The 21,700-nt window shown below is 35.3% G+C and overlaps 2 protein-coding genes across 4 annotated transcripts; one reads left to right on the forward strand and one right to left on the reverse strand.

The window, feature by feature from the left end:
* Nucleotides 1-195: 195 nt before the first annotated feature.
* On the forward strand, nt 196-9,400 carry LOC126972715 (FAD-dependent oxidoreductase domain-containing protein 1-like). The gene is made up of 6 exons (XM_050819627.1): nt 196-551; nt 996-1,299; nt 1,375-1,711; nt 3,660-3,897; nt 6,411-6,525; nt 9,193-9,400. Exons 1-6 carry the CDS (start codon nt 273-275, stop codon nt 9,330-9,332), a joined length of 1,413 nt encoding a protein of 470 aa, XP_050675584.1. The 5' UTR covers nt 196-272; the 3' UTR covers nt 9,333-9,400.
* LOC126972707 (calcium load-activated calcium channel) lies at nt 9,394-19,991 on the reverse strand. Of its 3 annotated transcripts, XM_050819608.1 has the most exons (5): nt 14,188-14,414; nt 14,037-14,114; nt 13,045-13,222; nt 11,985-12,125; nt 9,394-9,574 (listed from the first exon to the last, which is right to left on the reverse strand). In XM_050819608.1, the coding sequence occupies exons 1-5, from the start codon at nt 14,255-14,257 to the stop codon at nt 9,478-9,480; spliced, it is 564 nt and encodes a 187-aa protein (XP_050675565.1). In that variant the 5' UTR covers nt 14,258-14,414; the 3' UTR covers nt 9,394-9,477. The 3 variants fall into 3 exon arrangements, 1 of the variants encoding a protein (XP_050675565.1); XR_007731191.1 differs by lacking the exons at nt 9,394-9,574; nt 11,985-12,125 and having other exon boundaries at nt 13,129-13,222; nt 14,188-19,991; XR_007731190.1 differs by lacking the exons at nt 9,394-9,574; nt 11,985-12,125 and having other exon boundaries at nt 13,129-13,222; nt 14,188-17,146.
* Nucleotides 19,992-21,700: the final 1,709 nt, after the last annotated feature.

The raw sequence follows: 21,700 nt of genomic DNA on the forward strand, positions 1-21,700 counted from the left end.
ACTACTTATTTCGAATGGGTAGTAGTTTTAGTTTTTGACTTTCAGTGATATCTCAATTTTGGATAAAAATATTTATATCTGTACTATCTATCAGAGAATAGCTAGGTAATAGAAAGTAGCTGTACATGAAATTAAAAAAAAAAGTTTACCAAAATGTCAGTTTGACAATGACGGTTCTTTGTTTATAAAATTTTGAAAAGAATTAAGAAACCTAATCTGTTTTGTACGTCTTGGCTTGGTAGGTAAATTAAATACAAAGAACAGCTGTAGTTATGAATAAAAATATATTAATCAATAGGTTTGTTTCGTTTACTATAAACAAAAGAAGAGGATATTTTAAATATCCAAATCCATTTAAAAGAACACTAGATGCGCTTTCGATTAATATTAAAAATGAATTTATTAAAAATAAAAGCCCACATTTTATATACCCCGAGCACACAGATGTTGTAATTATTGGCGGAGGTTTTATAGGATCTTCTGCAGCATTCTGGATCAAACAAAGAACTGCCGAAGGTATGGCTGTCGTCGTTATCGACAAAGATTTAACGGTTAGTTTTTTAAATAATGTGTAAAGCTATTCCTTTCTATGCTTATTATGGTAGATAAGTAACATCATTAGTTAGATGATACACAATACACATATTTATTCATTTGACACTCTGGTGGTTATTTTCTAAGAAATAGAAGAACAAACAATAATGGGTTACCTGATGTTAAGTAATAACCACCACCCCACTCTCTTGCAACACATAAAGAATCACAGGAGGAAATGTTATCATGGTATTATTAAAATTCATACAAAATAAAAATGTTATATAATATAGATTTAAGTAGTAACTTGGCAAATACATAGACAAATAATAAATTCACCTACTCAACATGAAGAAATCAAGCTTTTAATAGTCTATTAGGTTCTACATTATTTTAGCAGCTCTCCATTAAATAACCATTAATTGATTGAAGCTTATATGTGTTGTTTTACTGCTTTTCAGTTTAAGGGTACTCCACGTAATTTATCTCAAGGAGTATTAAGTCAACACTTCTCGCAGTTGGAAAATATACAACTCTCACAATTCAGTGCACAATTTTTAAGAAAAGCTAAACAGAATTTAAATAAAAACATTGATATTCAATTCTATCCACATGGTTACTTAGTTCTAGCAAGTGATAAATATGCTGATAACCTAGAAAAAAATTCAAGATTGCTAACCGAATTTGGTGTAAAAAATGAACTACTTTCATCAGAACAAATAAAGAAAAAGTATCCATATCTTAATACAAATGATGTTAAACTAGGTAAAATATATTTATTATTTTGTTCATGATGTAATGTCAGAATTGTTAAAAAATTGTTTTGTTATGTTTCTTTAGGCTGTTTGAGCTCTGAAAGTGAGGGAGTATTCAATGCTAATAGTTTACTAAATGGTTATATTGAAAAGTCATTGGAAACAGGTGCAAAATATATTGATGGTGAAGTTATTGGATTTGAAACTGAAGATCAACAACATGTTTTAATGCAAGGAGTCAAGCCCATGACATTTAAAAGACTTACTAGAGTTGCTTATAAAACTAAAGATGGTGAAGAGCGCTTTATTAAATTTGCCCTTTGTATAGTAGCCGCAGGAGCTGAATCATCAAATATTGCAAAGTTAGCTAAAATTGGTGTTGGGGATGATCTCCTATCTGTGCCTCTTCCCATACAGAAAAGGTATGTATTAAATTAAGTGTTATAGATTTTTTTTTGTTAAAATTATATTATTTTAATAGATTAGATGCTATTTTACAGAAATCCATTGCTGTATAAAATATTATAAATCTTGATCTAGTTACATCTACTTAGTTTCAGAAAATCAAATACTGAAACTAGGGGCCTGATTTTAGAGTGTGTAGTTCAACACAAGCCTGCAGATGCCTTGTGTAGAGAAGAAACACAATATGTTGAAGTGATTTTGTAAAAAATTGCGTAATTAAAATGAAAAATTTAAGATTTTTGTATTTTAAATGTTATTTGATTACCTAGGAGACTCAGGTTTACTTGTTCATCCCCAAAAACACTCTTTTTCATATTACTTCGCATTGACATCACCCTTCATAGTACCTACTTCATCATGTAAAATTACAGCATGTTGCCATCTCCATTATCCTTATTATCCAAATGGTACAGATGATATTAAAATTTGTCGGGTGGGTGCGATGGGGAATGGCGGCAGAAAACAGATCAAAAGGTATATTGGAACACTGACATAATAAATGTCCGAGCAACGCCAGATACGCCATAATATGTGGCAGTACCTTAAAGAACCTGCACCATATGTGGAAACGAACTATTTACCCTTCTTATTCTTTAGATCTTAAAAGTTCGAATCCTTAGTGAGTGCAACCCAGGTTTGATACGCCTATTGTTTGCAGTCAGCTGTCGCTAAAACGTTGAATCAGGGTGATCTGAAATCGATTTACAGAGCTTGCTATCCTACTGGCACTACTTCTTCTTCGCGCAACTCTCCGACTAGCCATGGTTGGCATTCAGCTTTGTAAATGCGTTGTTGGATGTTCGGGTATTGGAATGATTATAGTCTGACTGTGATAATAAGCTTTATTAGTCTATGCGAATACTTATATACTAGTTGGAGAGATGAGTGTGTGTATAGGTGTATACAGGTGTTACACACACTACACCTCCCCCTAAAAAGAAAAAAAATATATATACCACATATATTTTTTATACATATTTGTTCAATTTATATGATCATTACATTAGATATAAAATAAGGAAAATACTTCAACACAGTTACTGAAATAATTCAAATTGGTGTTAAAACGTACACTAATTTACAAGTAATTTTCAGTTAATGACAAAAAAACGAATTTAATTATTTAAAGTTACAATTCCAGATAGGTACTTCTTGAAACTATTAAATTATTCATTACCAAAACTTGTTAAAGAAAACTATTTGATAATCCAACCAATACCTAATTGAAACGATACATTTACATAATATTATTTGATAAGTTTATGTTTCTTACTAACAGAAGAAAACATAATTAAACATGCAACTAACCTTTTAAACCTAAAAAAAAATATAGCAAAATTATTCACTAAACACAATTTTCCAATTAACAACAAAATAAAATAAAACACTTAAACTTTGTTCTTCGCGAGGCGAAATAGTTATGCCGTACTCGCGATTCCTGTTCACTCTCGGTTGAGTCATACCTTTCGTGCCTAAGCACGAACCCCAAATATGCGACTTTTCTCTTCTCGATGGTTTGCATGAGTTTGAACTTCCACATTCGTGACTTTTTAACTCCAACTAATGGCCTACGTCTATATGCCCAGATTTTGAAAGCTTCTATACGTTTCCTGCGGTCTTCTATAATAGTCCACGTCACACATCCGTATAGAAGTATGGGCCAGATGAAACAGCACAGTAAACGAGTGCGCAAGGAAACCTTAAGACCCCGTTTGCAAAGTACTATTTTCATTTTACTAAAGGCTTCGAGCCACTTCAATTCTAGTCTTTATTTCTATTGTGCGTGTTCCAACTATGATTTTACATTAGATTATTCAGTTACCATTTTAATCCATTAAATAGTGTTTTATTTTAATATATGTAATTTGGAGAATTAATCAAATAATAGAAGCAATTGCGTTTCAGAGAATTTAATGTTTACTCGCTTGAGGGCTGTACCGGAAAAGATAAGCCAGGATTAAATACCCCTATAATAATGGATACAAGTGGTTTGTGGCTAAAGAGAAATGGTTTGGAAAACAATTTAATATGTGGGCAGATACCATTAATAGACCCTGGAAATAGTTTACAAAACAATGACTATTATGAACAGATATTTAAACCGTCATTACAAAATCGGTTTCCAACTCTATCTAATGGAAAGGTATGTTAATAATTAACTAATTAAGGCATTGTGTAAAATAAATATTCAAATAACAATAATTATTAGCATATTTGCTGAGGATATACCAAAAATTAACGAAATCCGTGCATTGGTTTTGTCAAAAAGTAGGCTTTTCATTTTGAACAAATTTAAACGTCCTGTAAGATTTCGGTAGCTAGGTCAATGATTCAATGAACTTGAATATTCCAATATCATAAGGCGGCGTTGCCGCTTTGCCGTGCAAAAGTTGAATAGCAGCGTTAGAAATCTGCCTTTGATAGCGCCGCCCGCGGTATTTTATAACCTCAACACATGGTCAATATCAGGTCATAGACAAACGAGCGTACGGGTCACCTGGTGTTAAGTGATCTCCGCCGCCCACATTCTCTTGCAATACCACTGGAATCGCAGGAGCGTTGCCGGCCTTTAAGGAGGGTCTACGCACTTTTTTTTAAGGTACCCATGTCGTATCGTTCCGGAAACACCGCACAAGGAATTTCATTCCACAACTTTGTAGTACGTGGAAAAAAGCCCACGCCAGGACCGTCACACATCCAGATGGTGGGGATGATATCCTAACTTGTGCCGTGTCGTGCGAAGGTGGAATTCGGCGGCAGGAATCAGGTGGAACAGCTCTTCGGAACACTCCCCGTGATATATGCGGTTAAAGTCACACACAATGAAGCGACGTCTCTACGCAACGCCAAGTGATCCAGCCGTTCACAGAGCACTGGGTCCCCGACAATTCGAGCTGCTCTGCGTTGCACAATACTTGATCGGCCGGCTTGAAGTATTGCCTTGTTCTATTAATGACGCCGAGCTTCTTCGACGCCAGTTTGGCTTTGCCCTCCAGATGGCCACCGTTCTGGCAATCGCTCGAGATTTCGAGACCCAGTATTCCGATACTAGACAAAGCTTTAAGGGAAGTGTTATCGAAGAGCGGTAATAGGACAAATGGGGTTTTTAGTGGTAAATGCGCAAACTTGAGACTTCTGGGGATGAAATTGGAGAAGGTTCAATTTACCCCATTCCACGACTCAAAGAGACTTCAAGAGAGGACTCGATAGAAGACACAAGTTTCTCCCAGGACTGATAGTCGATTTCCCGAGAGACCTGCATGGCCCGTGTATACGGCATCACCAGTGCTGTCGTCTGCATAGCAATGTATGTTGGACATCTCCAACATATCATTGATATGCAGTAGAAACAGCGTGGGAGATAGCAAACAGCCTTGGGGTACTCTAGCGTTCACGTCTTCGGGTTCGACAATATTCAATTCGTGGGATATTGGCTATGAAGGAGTAACTGAGCCATACTTTTGTGAAAACGGTATCAAAACATCGAGCCAAGTGTATCAAGATACCATTCTTGAGAAGGTACGGAAGCCCCTTAACAACACCATGTTCAATAACCAAGATTGGTCCTTCCAGCAAGACTCGGCGCCGGGTTATAAAGCTCGGTCTACGCAGTGTTGGATGGAAACGAACGTTTCGGACTTCATAAGAGCTGAAGACTGGCCGTGGTCTAGTCCCGATCTTAATCCGCTGGATAATGATTTTTGGTCGGTTTTAGAGACAAACACGATATATTAGATACAAGGTCACAAGCGCAATTGTAGTGCCATTCAGAATTTTTATGTTTTTCAAGAATCATCAAGAGGGCGTATCAATTACCATCAACTGAACGTCCTGCTCGTCTCATCCCTTATTTTCATAAAAAAACAGAGACATTTACAGAAACTAATCGGGATAATAATATAATTTATAGGCCTTATCTGATATTAAATCATAGATAAACAACTGATAGAAAAACTAAAGTAAGGCTAATTCTAGATCAACATAGGTTGCAGTGTTTTGTCCCAAGAAGATTTGCTACTTGGTGTATTATTTGGGTATAAGACAACACTGATTCTCAATAGGTTTTATTATATTTATTTCCATTTATACATATAGGTATCAACATACCTACATATCTATCCTAATCTCGATATAACCTACTAAAAAAACTCAGTTATCTATTAGTTAGTGAATTAAAATCTGCTATACGGCTAAATTATCTCTGGACCTCGCTGGAACGTGAAGTCCCCTCCCGTTCCCCTTTCACCCCCTCTAGCTCGTCATGTTGCGTCAGTACGGTTTGCAGTTTCATAACTGTTATCACTACTTTGTTTTTTTAAAATGTAATTGTTATGTTTTGATTTTTGGTGTTAATTGTTCTGTACTTTCTCTTCTGGGTCGCTATAATAGTTCTGTCAGAAAAATAAATACTTACTTTTTGTTGTTAACCCACATTTTTTCATTGATATAATTATAATAATTATCAAAACCTTTAAATCAATCATTAAAATAAACATCATATGTCGTTGTTTATTTATTAATAATAGTATTCTAGTGATACTTGTTTTGCACACCGTAACAAACCGACTATGTCATCGACGTCGACGCAAAGTGCGTTCTTCGAAATATAAAGAAGGTACAAAACACGAATAATTGTTTTCGATGATAAACTTTCAGATTGAGAAAATCCAGAAGGAGGAATACGACTGCAATACATTTGATGATTCTGGAATATTAGGACCACATCCATACCATAATAACTTAATCTTAGCCACTGGTTTTGGGCGACTAGGTAATTATTCATAATTAAAGAATATATATTATATATATACCTAATATATTTATCATATCTATATTTTAAATATCAGCTCATAAACAATGCCTGTTGGTACTAAGCACTTTAAATATTTTTCTATAACGCTAAATTCCTAGATTTTTTCAGTTTCGGAAGTAAATTTTTAATTTTTACATTGCTGCAACCAACCCCTCCTAACATAAAACGAGAAGAGCCTAACTACTGGCCTTCCTAACAGATGATACTATTATTGTAACAACACTGAAAATGTTAAGAAATAGGCAGTTAGAAACATTGGTAATGAAAACTTTTTTTGAATTTCAATTTTAGAACTCTTTGGTAACCTAATTTATCATTTGTTTTTGTGAATTGGCGGCAAATCTAAAACTCTTGTTACACGTAAAAATGAACCTAACGCGAGAAAATTTTCGGTCAATGATTTATTATGACTTTCGTTGCATTCAAAATTCAATTCCAAGCATTTCTTAATGAAGCCCCATCTCGTGCCACTATTGACAATTGGTTTAACGAGTTTAAGCGTGGACGTAGCAATCTCAATGATGATCCGCGTGAGGGATGTCCTTTAACAGCGAGTACTGAAGATAACATCAGTGCTGTGCGACGCATGATAGAAGAAGATAAAGGCATTGGTATGAGTCAAGTTCAAAAAATATTAAACGAAGATTTAGGCGTCAGGAAGCTTTGTACCTGATGGATTCATACTTTAACCGACGACCAGAAACACCTTCGCATGGACTGGTGTCACCAAATGTTAGATAAGTTCAACGGCCGTGACTCAAATGCTGTATTTGACATCGTCACAGGTGATGAAAGCTGGATATATTGCTACGAACCCGAAACCAAAAGACATTCAGCTTAGTGGGTATTTCCTTTCGAGGATCGGCCAACTAAGGTAAAGAAAGGAAGAAGTCAAGGAAAGGAGATGATTGCTACATTCTTTGGTCGGAAAGGTCTTTCGCGACAGTTGTGCTAGAAGATTGAAGGACAGTTACTGCAGACTAGTATGTCAATCGCTGTTTGCCTGTTGTTTTGGAAAAAAATCCAAAGCAGCGCCCTTGAAGCAGGAGCCTCCTTCACCACGACAATACTTCAGCGCACTCCGAAAATCGGACTGTTGAATATTTGACTATGGCAGGTGTCGAGATATCATTATCTCGCCATCAGTCCTGACCTGGCGCCCTGCGCCTTTTATTTATTCCCAAGAACTAAAGATAAAATTCGAGGTACTCACTTTACGAGCCCTGCAGATGTGGTGAAAGCTTACGAAAATACCATAGAAGAGACCCCTAAGGAAGAATGGACCCACTGCTTTTCTCAGTGGTTCCATCGAATGCGACGATGTGTAGAAAGGAACGGAGATTACTTCGAAAAACAATAAAAGTATTGAAAAATTTCTACATTAAGCCGTTTTTCATTTTCTAAACATTTTCAGTGTTACTTAGGTAATAGTCGACTATGGAACAGCGTATTTCGGCCAAGTTAAAATAAAAATTCTATCGGCGGTATATTCTATAATTATTTGTTAATGGTGATTAAAGAGGGGTCACTATTTATTAATATAAGTATTTATGACTGATGTAAAATAGTTTTAGATAAATCCGTTTCGTTTATTACAATTCGCTCATCGTCGAGCTACATTATTCTCTCTAAGTCTCTAAAAAAACAAAAAAAATTTAACAAAAAAACAACTATCTTCAAAAAAATAATCCAAAACAAAGGATGTTATATGCGCTAATAACTATAAAAAGAAATGCGTTTTTTTATACAATCTAATTCTAGTTACGGTTATATATAGTTATAGGTGAGATGTGCTTGTGTCGCACGCGTGACGAGACGAGTGGAACAGACAGCTGGAACGCGCCGGGAGGAACCCGATTCCAAAAATAACAATTATTGTACTAGAATTAGATTGTATAAAAAAAACATAATTATTTTTATACTTTTTAGTGCATATTCCCTATATCTATTATTTAGGAATAGATTTTTTTACAGGCGGTTGTTTTCTTTTGTTTGACTTACTCGTGTAAAGCATTAGTATTTTTTTGCATAAAATTCTTGCGATTTCTTCTCTTTGGCTCAATCTCTTCTGAAGTAGGAGTAAATAAATTGACATTCATGAGTGTCATTTCAAATGTTTCATTTGCTATTTTCATTGCAGCAAGCAAATATTCTGGGTGCTCTGCCTAACCATTTGACCAATAATGTAATATCCCCTTTTTTGTACCTTCCTAATAGATGATATTGCGCCACATAAATGGTTTTAAGCGTTAAAATGAATCCATTCATGTATACTTTACTGTTATATTATACATTTTGCTATCATATACCAGGAGAGCAAAGAAATCTGTTTCGTATAAGGTCAAGTTCACCTACCTACGCCTCATGCGTTGTCTCTGTGTTCGACGTGAATATCATAATATCAGTGTATCGCAGTAGGCTGCGATGTGTGTCGACGGCGCCGCTCTTCATGGCGGCAAATACAAAAACTCAAAGGAGCGTTGGCCGTTTCGTCTCGTCTGGTGATGTTGCCATAACAAAAAACTAACACCTGTACTTAATCGTATCTTCAAACGATCCTCTAGACAAGAGCCCTACTGCCTACAATTTGAAAAGTTGACCCTTAAATGTTATCTTTCATTTCAGGTGTACCACACTCGCCTGGTATAGGAAGAGCTATATCAGATTTAATAATAGACAGCCGCTTCTCACATACAGACTTGACACCATTCAGCTTTGATCGTTTATTACTGAAAGAGCCATTTGTTGAGTTTAGCATATACTAGATTTTATGATTATTGTTATTAGGAAAACTATATAGAAATTTGTTAATAAATAAAAACAATATACTTTATTATTTATTTTTATTTATATTAAGACTTCCAGTATTTTTGAAAACACAAACACAGAGAACTTTAACTAACGTACAAATCACTTAAACTGTGACGTTGGTGCCGAAAACAGACCTCCTCCTTGTTTGGAAGCAGCCCTTGATGGTGCAAAGCCTAAAAGCTTTTGAGTATTTTGCCTGCAAAAAAAATTGTTTTAAAAAGTCAACATTTACAATCTATACGTATATTCAAATTCAAATATTTTTATTCAAAATAGGATTTGAAATCACTTATTGAACGTCAAAAACTATCAAAAGAGACTGCCTCAGACCTGAGAAGAATGGGCGCAAGAAAGTCAGCGGGCTTTTTTGTAACATAAAATATGGATTACAATGTGATATCGTACAATAAACATTTATAATTAAAGAGCCTGAGGGTGTTCGCTTTACTCCCAATCCGTGGTGTCATTAAGAAAATCGTTTATGCTATAGTAACCTTTCCCACACAAACGTTTTTTAACAATTCTTTTAAATTTCGTAACACATTTATTTTGTACATTTTCTGGGATCATATTGTAGAAGCATATACATCGCCCAACAAAACACTTACTAACTCGACCCAACCGAGTAGTGGGCATAACAAGTTTATGTTCATTCCTCGTGTTAACATTATGAATGTCACAGTTTCTAGAAAATTCCTCAATGTGCTTATGAACATACAGAACATTATCAAAAATGTATTGAGAAGCAACAGTCAAAATGTTTATTTCTTTAAATTTTTCTCTTAATGGTTCTTTAGGTCCTAGGTTATAAATCGCGCGAATAGCCCTCTTCTGCAGCACAGAGATGGTATTAATATCGGCCGCACTGCCCTATAACAATATACCATAGGACATAATACTATGAAAATAACTAAAGTATACTAATCGCGCCGTATCTATGTCAGTTAACCGTCTAATTTGCTTAACCGCATATGCTGCAGAACTAAGCCTATTCGCCAATCCTTCAATATGGGGGCCCCACTGCAATTTGGAATCAAAAGTAATGCCAAGAAATGCAGCAGATACCACTGGTTTTACCACCTCTCCATCTAATAAAATATTCGCATCTACAAATAGGTAGTATATTGTTATGTATAGACCAGTACTAGTAAAAAATAAATAATAAAAAAAACTGGTTATAAATAACCAAAATATTAAAAACGATTTAAAAAAAAATCCCACAAAGATGCTAACTTGACAATCGAGAAATTTTAATACTATTCATAAATTGTTAGGGAAACTAACTTTTACCAGTGCGAGGCTTGTTGGCACAGGATGCCAGCAAGAGTATGGGTACCACAACGACGCCTATTTCTGCCGTGAAGGAGTAATGTGTAAGCATTATTGTGTTTCGGTCTGATGGGCGCCGTAGGCAGTGAAATTACTAAGCAAATGAGACTTAACATCTTATGTCTCAAGGTGATGAGCGCAATTGTAGTGCCACTCAGAATTTTTGGGTTTTTCACTTATTTTCAAGTGGCACTGCAGTTTAATGGGCAGGGCATATTAATTACCATCAGTTTAACGTTCTGCTCGTCTCGTCCCATATTATTATAAAAAAAAGATAATAACTGATATACCCGGCTCTATTCCTACAGCTTTGCTGCACCAAACCCAACCTTAGAATTCCTATATTCAACACACACATTAATTGATATGCCAGTACGCAGTATTATTATGTTGCTTTTAAGTATTTTGAAAATTACGGATTAGGCAGAATATTTTGTAGTGTGACATATAATAATTTTGTTACTGTCCATTACAAAAACACTAACCGTATAATATTAACAATGTCTTAACTTATTTATAATCCTTTTTTGTGATTAAGAACTGGTGGTGTGTATATACTTTTGGTTTAACCAAATATTTTCTTTTATATGAGAACGACGAGACCAAAAAGACAGTAAGTGATATGTCCTGCCCATCACAATGCAGTACCACACAGGATATTTGATTAAACCCAAAGTTGGTAGATGGTGATTGCCCTCGTCACCTTGAGACATAGGATGTTAAGTCTCTTTAGTCCAGTAACGAGCTACGGCTACCGGCGACTGAAACACGATATTGTCGGCGTTGTGGTGCCCATCCAGCTTGCATCTTGTGCACAGAATCCAGCTTCACGAATATTGATTAAATCTTAGGTTATTATTTATACATCTAGATAGATAGCTGTAAACACGTCAAAAAAAAATAGTGGTGAACTGTTAGGTAGCCTTTATTTTAAACAAACAACACTAAAACAAGGTGACCTGACATATCGCGAGTGTAAGACATAGCTTTCATGCACACTAAAGTAATAAACCTGGCCTGTTGTCATGCATTGCAAATGATTACAGGCACATCAGCAGCGAGTTGCAATCTGAGTTTTCACGGTTTTGTTTGTGGGCATATGAAGCACCTTGACATAAAGTGTTATCATCTGCTTGTTTTGTCACTAACTCACTTAAATTAACAGTTGAATATCAATGATACACCTCATTAAAAACTTAATTATATAATGAGTGAATGACAATTAAAAATAATTAAGTAAATTAGATTGTAGAATCTTTTCCAAAAACATATTTTACCTTATACTCATGGTGCACAGAATATACAAGAATATAAATGAGCATTCAGTGTAATCGTCTCCAGGTAGATTTCGGTGACTTATTCCTTGAATCCATGAGATTGGGTGGAATGGTAATTTGGCAACCACTCTTCCATCAAATCTACAAATAAAAGAAATATACTGATGCAGACCAATTACAATATACAGCATGACTGGTAATACACTAATGAACAAATGTGTGGGTAACACTCATGTTAAGTTATGGTAACATCAAACAAAATACTACTTTGTTTAGTTAAATAACTATAAACAAGTATTCCACTTTTTACCCACTACACCGAAAATACCAAGTAATCAGTTTGTTTGATTTACTTTACTTAGTCAACAAACTAGTAATTCAAATGAGTGTAAAAAATAGGTATTTTCTCTGTCCTTAGCCAGGTTTAAAGTCTTCAGTAGCCTGTTATCCTGTTGGCATGTGGCGAGGCCTTCACGAAGATAAACAATAGTTCCATCATAAATATCAAAAATTCTTTGTTTGTTAGCCAAACAGGTTCCAGGGTTATATCTTATCAAGAATTTGGAGGTCAAAAAAAATTAATAGAGCTCTAGTCCATGATTATAATGCCGTTCACTTTTATGTTTGGCCTTCTTTATATTTTTTACTTTATATTACCTTTATCTAACATTTCTATAATAATACGCAATTTGTCTTTTATTAACAATATACAATGTTTTCGCAGTGTTGCCATTTTGTCATGAAGCACTTTAAATAAACTAACACTGTAAGGTAATAAATTAAAGAAACACGAGTGACTACATATGTCCTGTATATCGACACATTGTGTCCTGTAACTACCGCTTCCCCCACAAAACTCTCGCCTATCTAGATTACACTTGCACTGAAGTAATGACGGTTCGGATTAGTGATGCCTTACTGTATATAGTAAGTATCAACATTTTGTGATATTCTTCATCCTGTTGATAGAAACAGCTGTGGTGTTTATAAACTCTGTTTTTGTGTGTGCTGCATTAGAAATAGTCATTATAATATAAAGCTAGTGTTTAATGTTACTCACATGCTATTAAACATGCTAAGTAATGCTGTAAATGCAAAACCAGTAGCAAACATTGATTTCATCTTAACCATTGATAGATCTCGGTTCAAATTTTTAAGTCTTTTTTCTTCACGTTCAATTTTCTTCATAGAATGTTTCATATCAATTGAATCTCCATACTCCTCCATACGCTTCTCCACTAAAATACATAAATAGACACTAGAATAAATCATGTTGCTGTTCTACTAAACTAGAACTACATAAATTGTATGAAAGCTTTCTGAAACAATTTCAGAAACTATTCAGTAGGTTACTGTAAAAGAATACTTCATCCAAATCCTTTCAGATAGTAAATCTGTACAAGCTAACCTTAAAGCATATATCTATCACAGCTCTCAGATGTATGTCATTACAAGAACAATGTAACTCTACAGTAGAAAAAGTCACAGTAACTCACAATGTAATGCGGCTGAGATTACATAAAATATTTCATGCTCAACAGAACACAGCCATTATCACTGACAGTCTCATGTGCAGTATTTACATGGTGGCAAAAGAGACTGCCACTCATGTGATTCTGGAATGCAGGGGTGTGGCCAAGTACCAGACCAAACCCCTGGTGTCACACAGGAAACTACTTTTGGGATTTGTGATGGCAAGTTGCACAGTAGAAACCGAGTTGCATATAATAGCCAATGGTACATAGACCTAAAACTCTTGATTAGTGTTAGATAAAATATTTGCTATTGCATCAACTACAAAATTTAATTGCGCATCAGTTTATTGTAAGCTTATCAAGCCTTAACTAACTCATATTGATTAACTGAAACAGAAATCTGCAAAAGACATATAAAATAGGTTAAGCTTTAGATTAAAGGAATAATGTACAAAAATTATTAATTTTAGTCTAAGGGTTTTCACCTTAGAGTACAGTTGGACCTCATGCACTTGTATAAGCTGGAATAGTAGATAGGATAGGAGATAAAATAGGCTCAACATAAACAATAACATACATTTAATACTCTGCCGTTCTACTTCCACTTTTAGCTTTTGATATTTTTCTGTTCGGTAAACTAAAAGCCATGTCAACCCTGAAAAATATAGATAAGTCTCATTATGTTATTACATAAGAATAGAATTATCATATAAAATGTTTGATATTACCTTCTCCCAACAATGCTGTACAAATTGAAATAAATACGATAAGTAAGGAATCACCCCACATTTTGGACATCTAATACCAAATACTGTAGTTTTTAAACTAACAAACAGTAAAATCATTAACTAAATACTGAATAAATAATAACTAGAGTTATTGAACCAAGAATAATAATATTTAAATCTAATATCTATTCAATCTAATACAAATTTACAATGTTTGTAATGTATATTTTCTTTTTTTTTTTTTTGCGCCATTTATTGGCCTGCACGGTTTGTGCGTCAGCCATACAAAAAGGTGAGGAAGTGTGTCATTGGATTGAGAATTGGAACGGAATTTGGAAAAGGATCAGGTAAATTTAGTATATAAGTACATAAATGGTTATAATTTTATATCGTTAAGAAAAATAAAACTAGCTAAAATTCTATATACATCAATATTTATATTAGATAAAAGGACAGAAATTGAAGTAGGAAAAGGAATTTTAATGTACAAAAGCGAGGAAATAAAAGCGGAACGGTCATGTCGAGGACAGGCAAAGAATATATGATTAAAATCCCCAACGTCATTACCACACTCACATATATCACTAGGCAAAAGGTTAAGCCTTGCCAGATGCAAGGGAATGCATGCATGGCCCAGCCTCATACGAATAAGAGTCGAAGTGGTAGCTTTACCAAACGTCAGATTTGAAAACCACGGTTTAGGAGGTATATCCACCTGGATCGTGCTGTAATATCGACCTTTAGTCTGACTTGAAGAAAGCCACATATGTGTCCAAGAGTTGAATAACTGGGATTTAGGAAGGAGGGCCAAATCACAACAAAAGTTTTGGTACGGAACCAGATCTCCGTCATTGACCGCAGCTTTGGCAAGGCTATCAGCCTTGGTATTGCCAAAGATTCCTGAGTGCCCCGGAATCCAAGCAAAGGAAACTGTGTAATTTTTGCTACAACATTGATACAATAAATCACGACATGCAATAATGACTGGATGATTGTTACTGCTAAAAGGAAATCTGTCCAAGGCTTGTAGGGCACTTTTAGCGTCGGTAAAAATTATTGTGTTTTTTAATTTCATGATTAAAATGTATTCCAGAGACTTCAGCAGACCAAAACATTCTCCAGTAAATACTGAAGTCTCTGGAGGCAATTTTATTTTCTGTACAATGCCAAACTGTTGATGAAAAATGCCAACTCCCACACACTTCTCAGGACCGGGTTTGGAAGAATCACTAAAAACTAAATGGCAATGTTTCCATCGGCTGTCACTGTCAATAATATCCATAAATTTGGCATTGGCAGAAGGATCTTGTTTACAAACACCAAAGTCAAACAAAATAGATGGATTTAAAATTAATGCATCATAGTTAACACAAAATATAGGAAGAAATTGTGATCTATGTGTTGGAGCTTGAAGAGCTAAGTATTTTTGGAGACTAACAATAAGGCATGGCGGCGATTTATGAGCCCAGTACGAATAATCCATACATTCCAACAGAGACCGTAACTTATAGTAAAGAGGATGAGTATAAACTTGAAATGCTCTAAACAGGAACCTGTCACAAAGAAATTGACGTCTGAGGTGCAGGGGGGCTTCAGAACATTCCACCTGCAAAGCGTTAATAGGGCTCGACCGCATAGCTCCCGCAATTATTCTCAGAGCCTTAGACTGGATAATGTCTAACTTATGGAGAGCTACTGCATTACAGGGTTCAAGTATAAATGTTCCATAGTCTAAAATGCTTCTTATTAGAGCATTATATAGAAGCTTTAGAGAGAAAGGATGGGCTCCCCACCAAACTCCAGAGAGACAACGCAGTATGTTTATAATCTTCTCACATTTGGCACTTATATAGTAGCAATGAGGGCTTCCTGTAAGTCTTGAGTCTAAAATTACCCCAAGAAATGTTGCTTCACTTTTAGTGGGAATTCTAATGTTATTATAAAATACAGATACTGCTGGAGGAAGTCTCATACGTGAGAATAAGACTATAATACTTTTAGGAACCGAAAGGCTTAAAGTGTTATTGTCAAGCCAGACTTTTAATAACTTAAGGGAATGTGTCATAGTATCAGACATGTTGTCTACAGAATCACCAGACACATAGAGGAGTAAATCATCTGCATATTGGAGTGTGTTAACTTTACCCTTAAGGGAGGCTTCCAGATCATGAGAATATATATTGTAAAGTAAAGGACTTAAAACTGAGCCCTGAGGTAAACCTTTCCAGGCAATACGGGATTGGTAGGAGTCTCCTGATATTACTTTAAGCATTCTACCAGAGAGAAGATTGATTGTGAAGCTTATAAAAATTTGTGGGATATTCAAATTAGTCATTTTTTGTTTCAGAATTGAAAGGTTGACATTATCATAGGCTGCCGACACATCTAAGAATGCCGCTAACACAGACTTATTGTAAGAAAATGCCAATCTTAAGTCTGTCATAAAAATACTGAGACTATCCATTGTACTCCTGCCTTTCCTAAATCCAAACTGGTTTGGTGATAGTAACCCCTTACTCTCAATAAACCATTCTAGTCTAGTTTTAATTAAATGTTCAGAAATTTTGGACATAACTGGAGCTAATGCAATTGGTCTGTATGATGATGGATCATTAATCGGTTTGTTGGGCTTGTGTATTGGGATAACTTCATGGATTTTCCATGATGGAGGAATATTACCTGATGTTAAGATTGAATTAATTAAACTGAGAAAATAAGAAAGGCAGGAATCATTCAGGTTTTGAAAAAAGGAATATGGAATTCCATCACAACCAGGGGCTGAGTCCCTTAGTTTTGAAAGAACCCCTTTGAGTTCTGAAAGGCTAAAGGAAATGAATGAATTGCTACTATCATGCTGGGGGAGGAGAGAAAGCTGTGAGTTAGAAGACATATTATCTATAGATGGGACAAATGGTGGAGCTAATCTGTCAAGAAACAAATCAACTGTACTGCTATCCATAAGAGGAGACCTTGGAGGTTTAAAAGAGGATCTGAATCTACGAATATTTTGCCAAACTTCAGATGGAGAAATGTCTGGTGAAATTGAGGCACAAAAAGATTTCCAGCCATTGAATCTTTTTTGTTTTAATAATTTACGTGTTTTAGTTATAATATTACAAAGAACATTAAAATTTTGTGATGTAGAATTTTCTCTGTAATTTTTTTCAGCTATCTTTCTCTCAGCTATCGCAGCAGAACACGCACTGTCCCACCAAGGAGGTGATGGAATATACCCATTGCCATTATTATTTTTAATAGGAAAAACTTCCTCAGCAGCCTGTAGTAGGGCCTGTGTAAAAGCTTCATTACAAAGATGATTATTGCTATCATTTAGTGGAGGTATGGTTGATAAATTTTGTTGAACTTTATCTCTATATAATGACCAGTTAGCATCCTTAAGTTTATATTTTAACCGGGAAGGAGACTTTGACAACTTTTCGCTAATTTTTTGAGGAAATGATACAATTAGTGGAAAGTGATCACTTCCATATGAAGACGATAGAGGCCACCAGTTTAATGTAGGGGCAAGGGAGGGACTACACAGGGTTAGGTCTGGTGCACTAATACCCTCATGGGGCTGTGACCTTCTAGTAGAACAGCCAGAGTTTAGAAGGCATAAATTATTATCATCTAAGATGTCTAAGATTCTAGCCCCATAATGATCAGACTTAGAACTTCCCCACATAGAATGTTGTGCATTGAAATCTCCCATGACTAAAATAGGGCGCGGGAGTGAAGATAGAATGCTACAAATATCATCAAAGACTTCAGTGGAAGGGTGAGGTATATACATATTTACAAAACAAATATTATTTACACTAGCAGCAATAATGGAAAATTTATCACTGTGATTAGGGATGGGTATGTGGACAAAGGGCACACCTCCTCTAAGAATTAGTGCAACTCCACCATACCCATCTGTTCTGTCTTCTCTAAGACAGATATGTCCTGGAATTCTAAAATTGAATCCGGGACGAAGCCAAGTCTCTTGAAGAGAGACTGCAAATGGTTTGTAACTATTCAATAAATAAATTAGGTCACTTTTTTTACTATTAATACTCCGGCAATTCCACTGAATCACTAGAGACTGGTTTTGTGGATGGTCCTGACTGGCCATGATTTAAAAAACTTTTCAAAGTAGCAGCATCGTTGGACGGTATTTTAATTATATTAGATTGTGAAAGGTACTGAATGATAGAAATGATGAGATCCTTTGTTATTATTTCTGACAAATCATTGTAATTTTTGAGACAACCTGTAGAAAAGGAAGAAATGTTGCTGTAATCTTGGATAAGATCTGCATGCGCTTTTTGATCATATCCCTTACTAGAATTTCTGGGACGAACTTTGGGTTTCAAGAATACTGTTTTCCTATATGACTGTGTGGGACTCTTAGAAAGGCTTGTTAAATTATTGGGGTTGGAATAAGTAATAGTTGGACCAGTAGGGGCCGATGAAGCAGAAGCAAGAACGTCAGCATAAGATTTCGAAACTGGTGGATGGACTTTACTGGCTTCTGAATAAGATATAGAGTTTCTAGCCATTGTTTCCTTAATAGCTTTTTGTCTAGCATACTCCGGGCACTTTTTGTCGGTTGCGAAATGGGAACCAGAACATAAGATACAGACAGCATCATTCCTTTCAGTCTCACAGCTTATACCTGAGTGGTTGTCACCACATTTGTAACACCTTGGAGTGCCTCTGCATTGCATTTTGGTGTGACCAAAACGGCAACAATTAAAACATTGCAGCGTGGGGAAAATATAAAGCTCTACAGATAAGGAATTGAAACATATAAAGACCCTGGGAGGTAACACCTTCCCGTCAAAGGTTAAAACTACGGTCTCAGTTGGAATGAACTTGGGTGTCTCTCCATCATATACCTTTCGGTTTAATCTCCGAACTTTCAAAATGCTTCCACAGTTCTGCGGAAGCTCAATATTTTCTATAATATCTTTCTCATCCCAGTCACATGGCACACCTCTCACAATTCCCATGCGGGTGATAGTGAAGGCCGGAATAAATGCTTTGTATTTATTAACATCAAGAGATTTGTGATCTAGAAATGTGTTAGCATCCTGAAATGTTTTAAATTGTAAAGACAACCTATTCCTTCCAATCTTTTTGATGCTTCCCTCTACAATGTTTTTTATCAAACTTTTTTTAAGGAAAAATCCAAATTGTACTGGGTGAATAGATCCGGTTTGATTTGGTAGTAAGATTTTTTGAACATGGACAACATAAGGCGCAGGGTCTGACGCGTGGTAAAGTGACCGAGCAGAACGAGGGTTACTTGTGATATTATTAGACTGAACAGCCTCATTATGGTGGATTTCGGTGTTTTTATCATTAGACTCAAGCATGTTAGGAATAACATTATCCTTCAAATCATTGGGAGAGTATTGGGAATCTGATGGACCCTTATATCTGTGATTTTTTCTCTTCCTTTGATTTCTATCTGAGATTCTCTTTCTTTTAATTGATTTCGTGTTTTCCGAACAGTCCGTATCTATAATTGAACTTTCCGTTTCCATTCCCGACGCATCTATTGTGACTACATGAGACACCTGGAGGGATGCCCCTCCAGGGTCTTCGGGCTCCAACATGGACGCCAAGAGAAAAATTCTATTTACATATAATACAATAAAATGACTTACCAGGTGAAGAGAAAAAAACTAAAACTATAAATAATAAACACTAACTACTTATATATACACCTTACAACTTAACTGATCCTATAATATCAAATTAATTTAACTTTCAAAAGTTTTGCCAAAAAAGGACGTCCGCCTACTTCTAAACTTCCCGCCTTTTTCCTGTATATTTTCTATATTTTTATTTTATTTTATAACCTGGTAACTAAGACCCTTAAGAAGTTAACCAAAGAGTATAATAACATATAGGGAAAGTAAAACCAAGATCAACCTTTCCGCATCGGCCGTGCCCGTGGGCACTGGTAATTCAAAAAACAATGAGAGCGGCTGTGCCGCGGGGCACTCTTTTACCTCATCCAGTTTTCACCCTTATTAGGTGTACAAGATGGTTTATTTGCCTACGTAGTTATGAACGAGTGAATTCCCAAACACATTTCGATCCGTTACGATTCAAGGCCACCAATATTCGACGTCATAGCTTTACGGACAAAGCACTTATGTGTCCACTTGTTCCCGGCCGGCGCAGCGAGCGGTCGTTATCAAGACTTTACACGAAGATCGTTCTTTGTGGAGATTTAAGCTTTATTTTATAATTAACATATACTATTCATTACAAAAACATAAAAGGAAATAAATAAAACAAGTAATTAACAATAATAACAATATTTATTTTAAAATATACCTATTTTTACACTTTTTTTCGAATGAAAAGTCTGAGTGAAATAAAAAAGAAAGACAATATGAATAATTTATACATGGTCTTATAGCTTTCAGTGACAGTCACTCAAATCACCCTAGTTATAAGCATTTTATAACTACACGTAAAATAATACACACGGGGAAAATGCCCCGAAAATGCCGGAAGCTTGCCGATCTACAGTGTACAGCGAGATCCGGAGCGCGCCGATTCGGAAAGGTCAAAGTGCAAACAATAGCACATGAGTAAATAAACGGTACAGACTACAGATACTTAGCCAAAAGAATTTAAGCACTACGTTCAGACCTAGCATCGAGTCTAGAGCTAGAGCGGGCAAAACTTGTTTCATATATAACAGGGATGTCAAAGTTAAGACAAACTAAACAAAACCTTTTTAATTAGCTTTTTTTATTGGGTTTGGTCATCGATATTGTACAAGATTTCATATAAAAGTTACGATTGTTAAGAATGGATGCAATAACATTAGAATCATCATTTAAAATAAATTATATCTCATTGTCTTAACGTAAGGTTCAATTGACAAAGCAAACTCAAAATCGAAATTATGAAAATTAATAGGAGTCTCCTTCCAGCTTTTGGCGAGTCAACGTTCAAAAACGAAAAAACGTAACGAAACACACGTCGAATTTATTTTTGTGGAGATCATTAATCAGGTGAAACAGCTCATTGGAACACTCTCCTAAATACTCTCTAAATACCGGTAAAAGACCGTTTGTATCGTTTAATATACTCATGTGACAATAGTATGAGAATTTTGATACAAAAGGAACATAATTATAAAACATTATATAGTATTCATTCATTATTCCCTAAAAGTTTAAAATAAATTATAACTCACCACTTACAAAATACCGCCTTCTAGTAAAACTGTCCTTCTTTTATGGATTCATATTATAGCAATCTAATGAAAACAACACTCGAGGAAGAAAGCATTTGATTCTCTCTTAAAATCATTATTCTCTCAAGATAAAAATACATCTTTGATTTTTCGTTTAATTGTGTCGTTCTGTGTTATATTATGACTACAGAAGTAGTGTCTGTGACTTCATTACAAATAGAAACACATTCGATATACCTAATATATATTTATCTTACATCTCTATCACATAACCCATCACAAATATTTGGCACAATGTCTACT

Source organism: Leptidea sinapis, chromosome 27 (assembly GCF_905404315.1).
Source record: "Leptidea sinapis chromosome 27, ilLepSina1.1, whole genome shotgun sequence".
In the NCBI taxonomy this organism is placed as follows: Eukaryota; Metazoa; Arthropoda; class Insecta; order Lepidoptera; family Pieridae; genus Leptidea; species Leptidea sinapis.

Excerpts from the sequence above, each read along its gene's own strand:
- LOC126972715 (XM_050819627.1), top strand. The coding sequence starts at position 273 with ATGAATAAAAATATATTAATCAATAGGTTTGTTTCGTTTACTATAAAC. Across the intron at positions 552-995 it reads TTATCGACAAAGATTTAACG|TTTAAGGGTACTCCACGTAA; the intron begins GTTAGTTTTTTA and ends ACTGCTTTTCAG. Across the intron at positions 1,300-1,374 it reads TACAAATGATGTTAAACTAG|GCTGTTTGAGCTCTGAAAGT; the intron begins GTAAAATATATT and ends ATGTTTCTTTAG.
- LOC126972707 (XM_050819608.1), bottom strand. The coding sequence starts at position 14,257 with ATGTCCAAAATGTGGGGTGATTCCTTACTTATCGTATTTATTTCAATT. Across the intron at positions 13,223-14,036 it reads AGAACGGCAGAGTATTAAAT|TGGAGAAGCGTATGGAGGAG; the intron begins GTATGTTATTGT and ends TATGTATTTTAG. Across the intron at positions 12,126-13,044 it reads CTTAGCATGTTTAATAGCAT|ATTTGATGGAAGAGTGGTTG; the intron begins GTGAGTAACATT and ends TTTTATTTGTAG.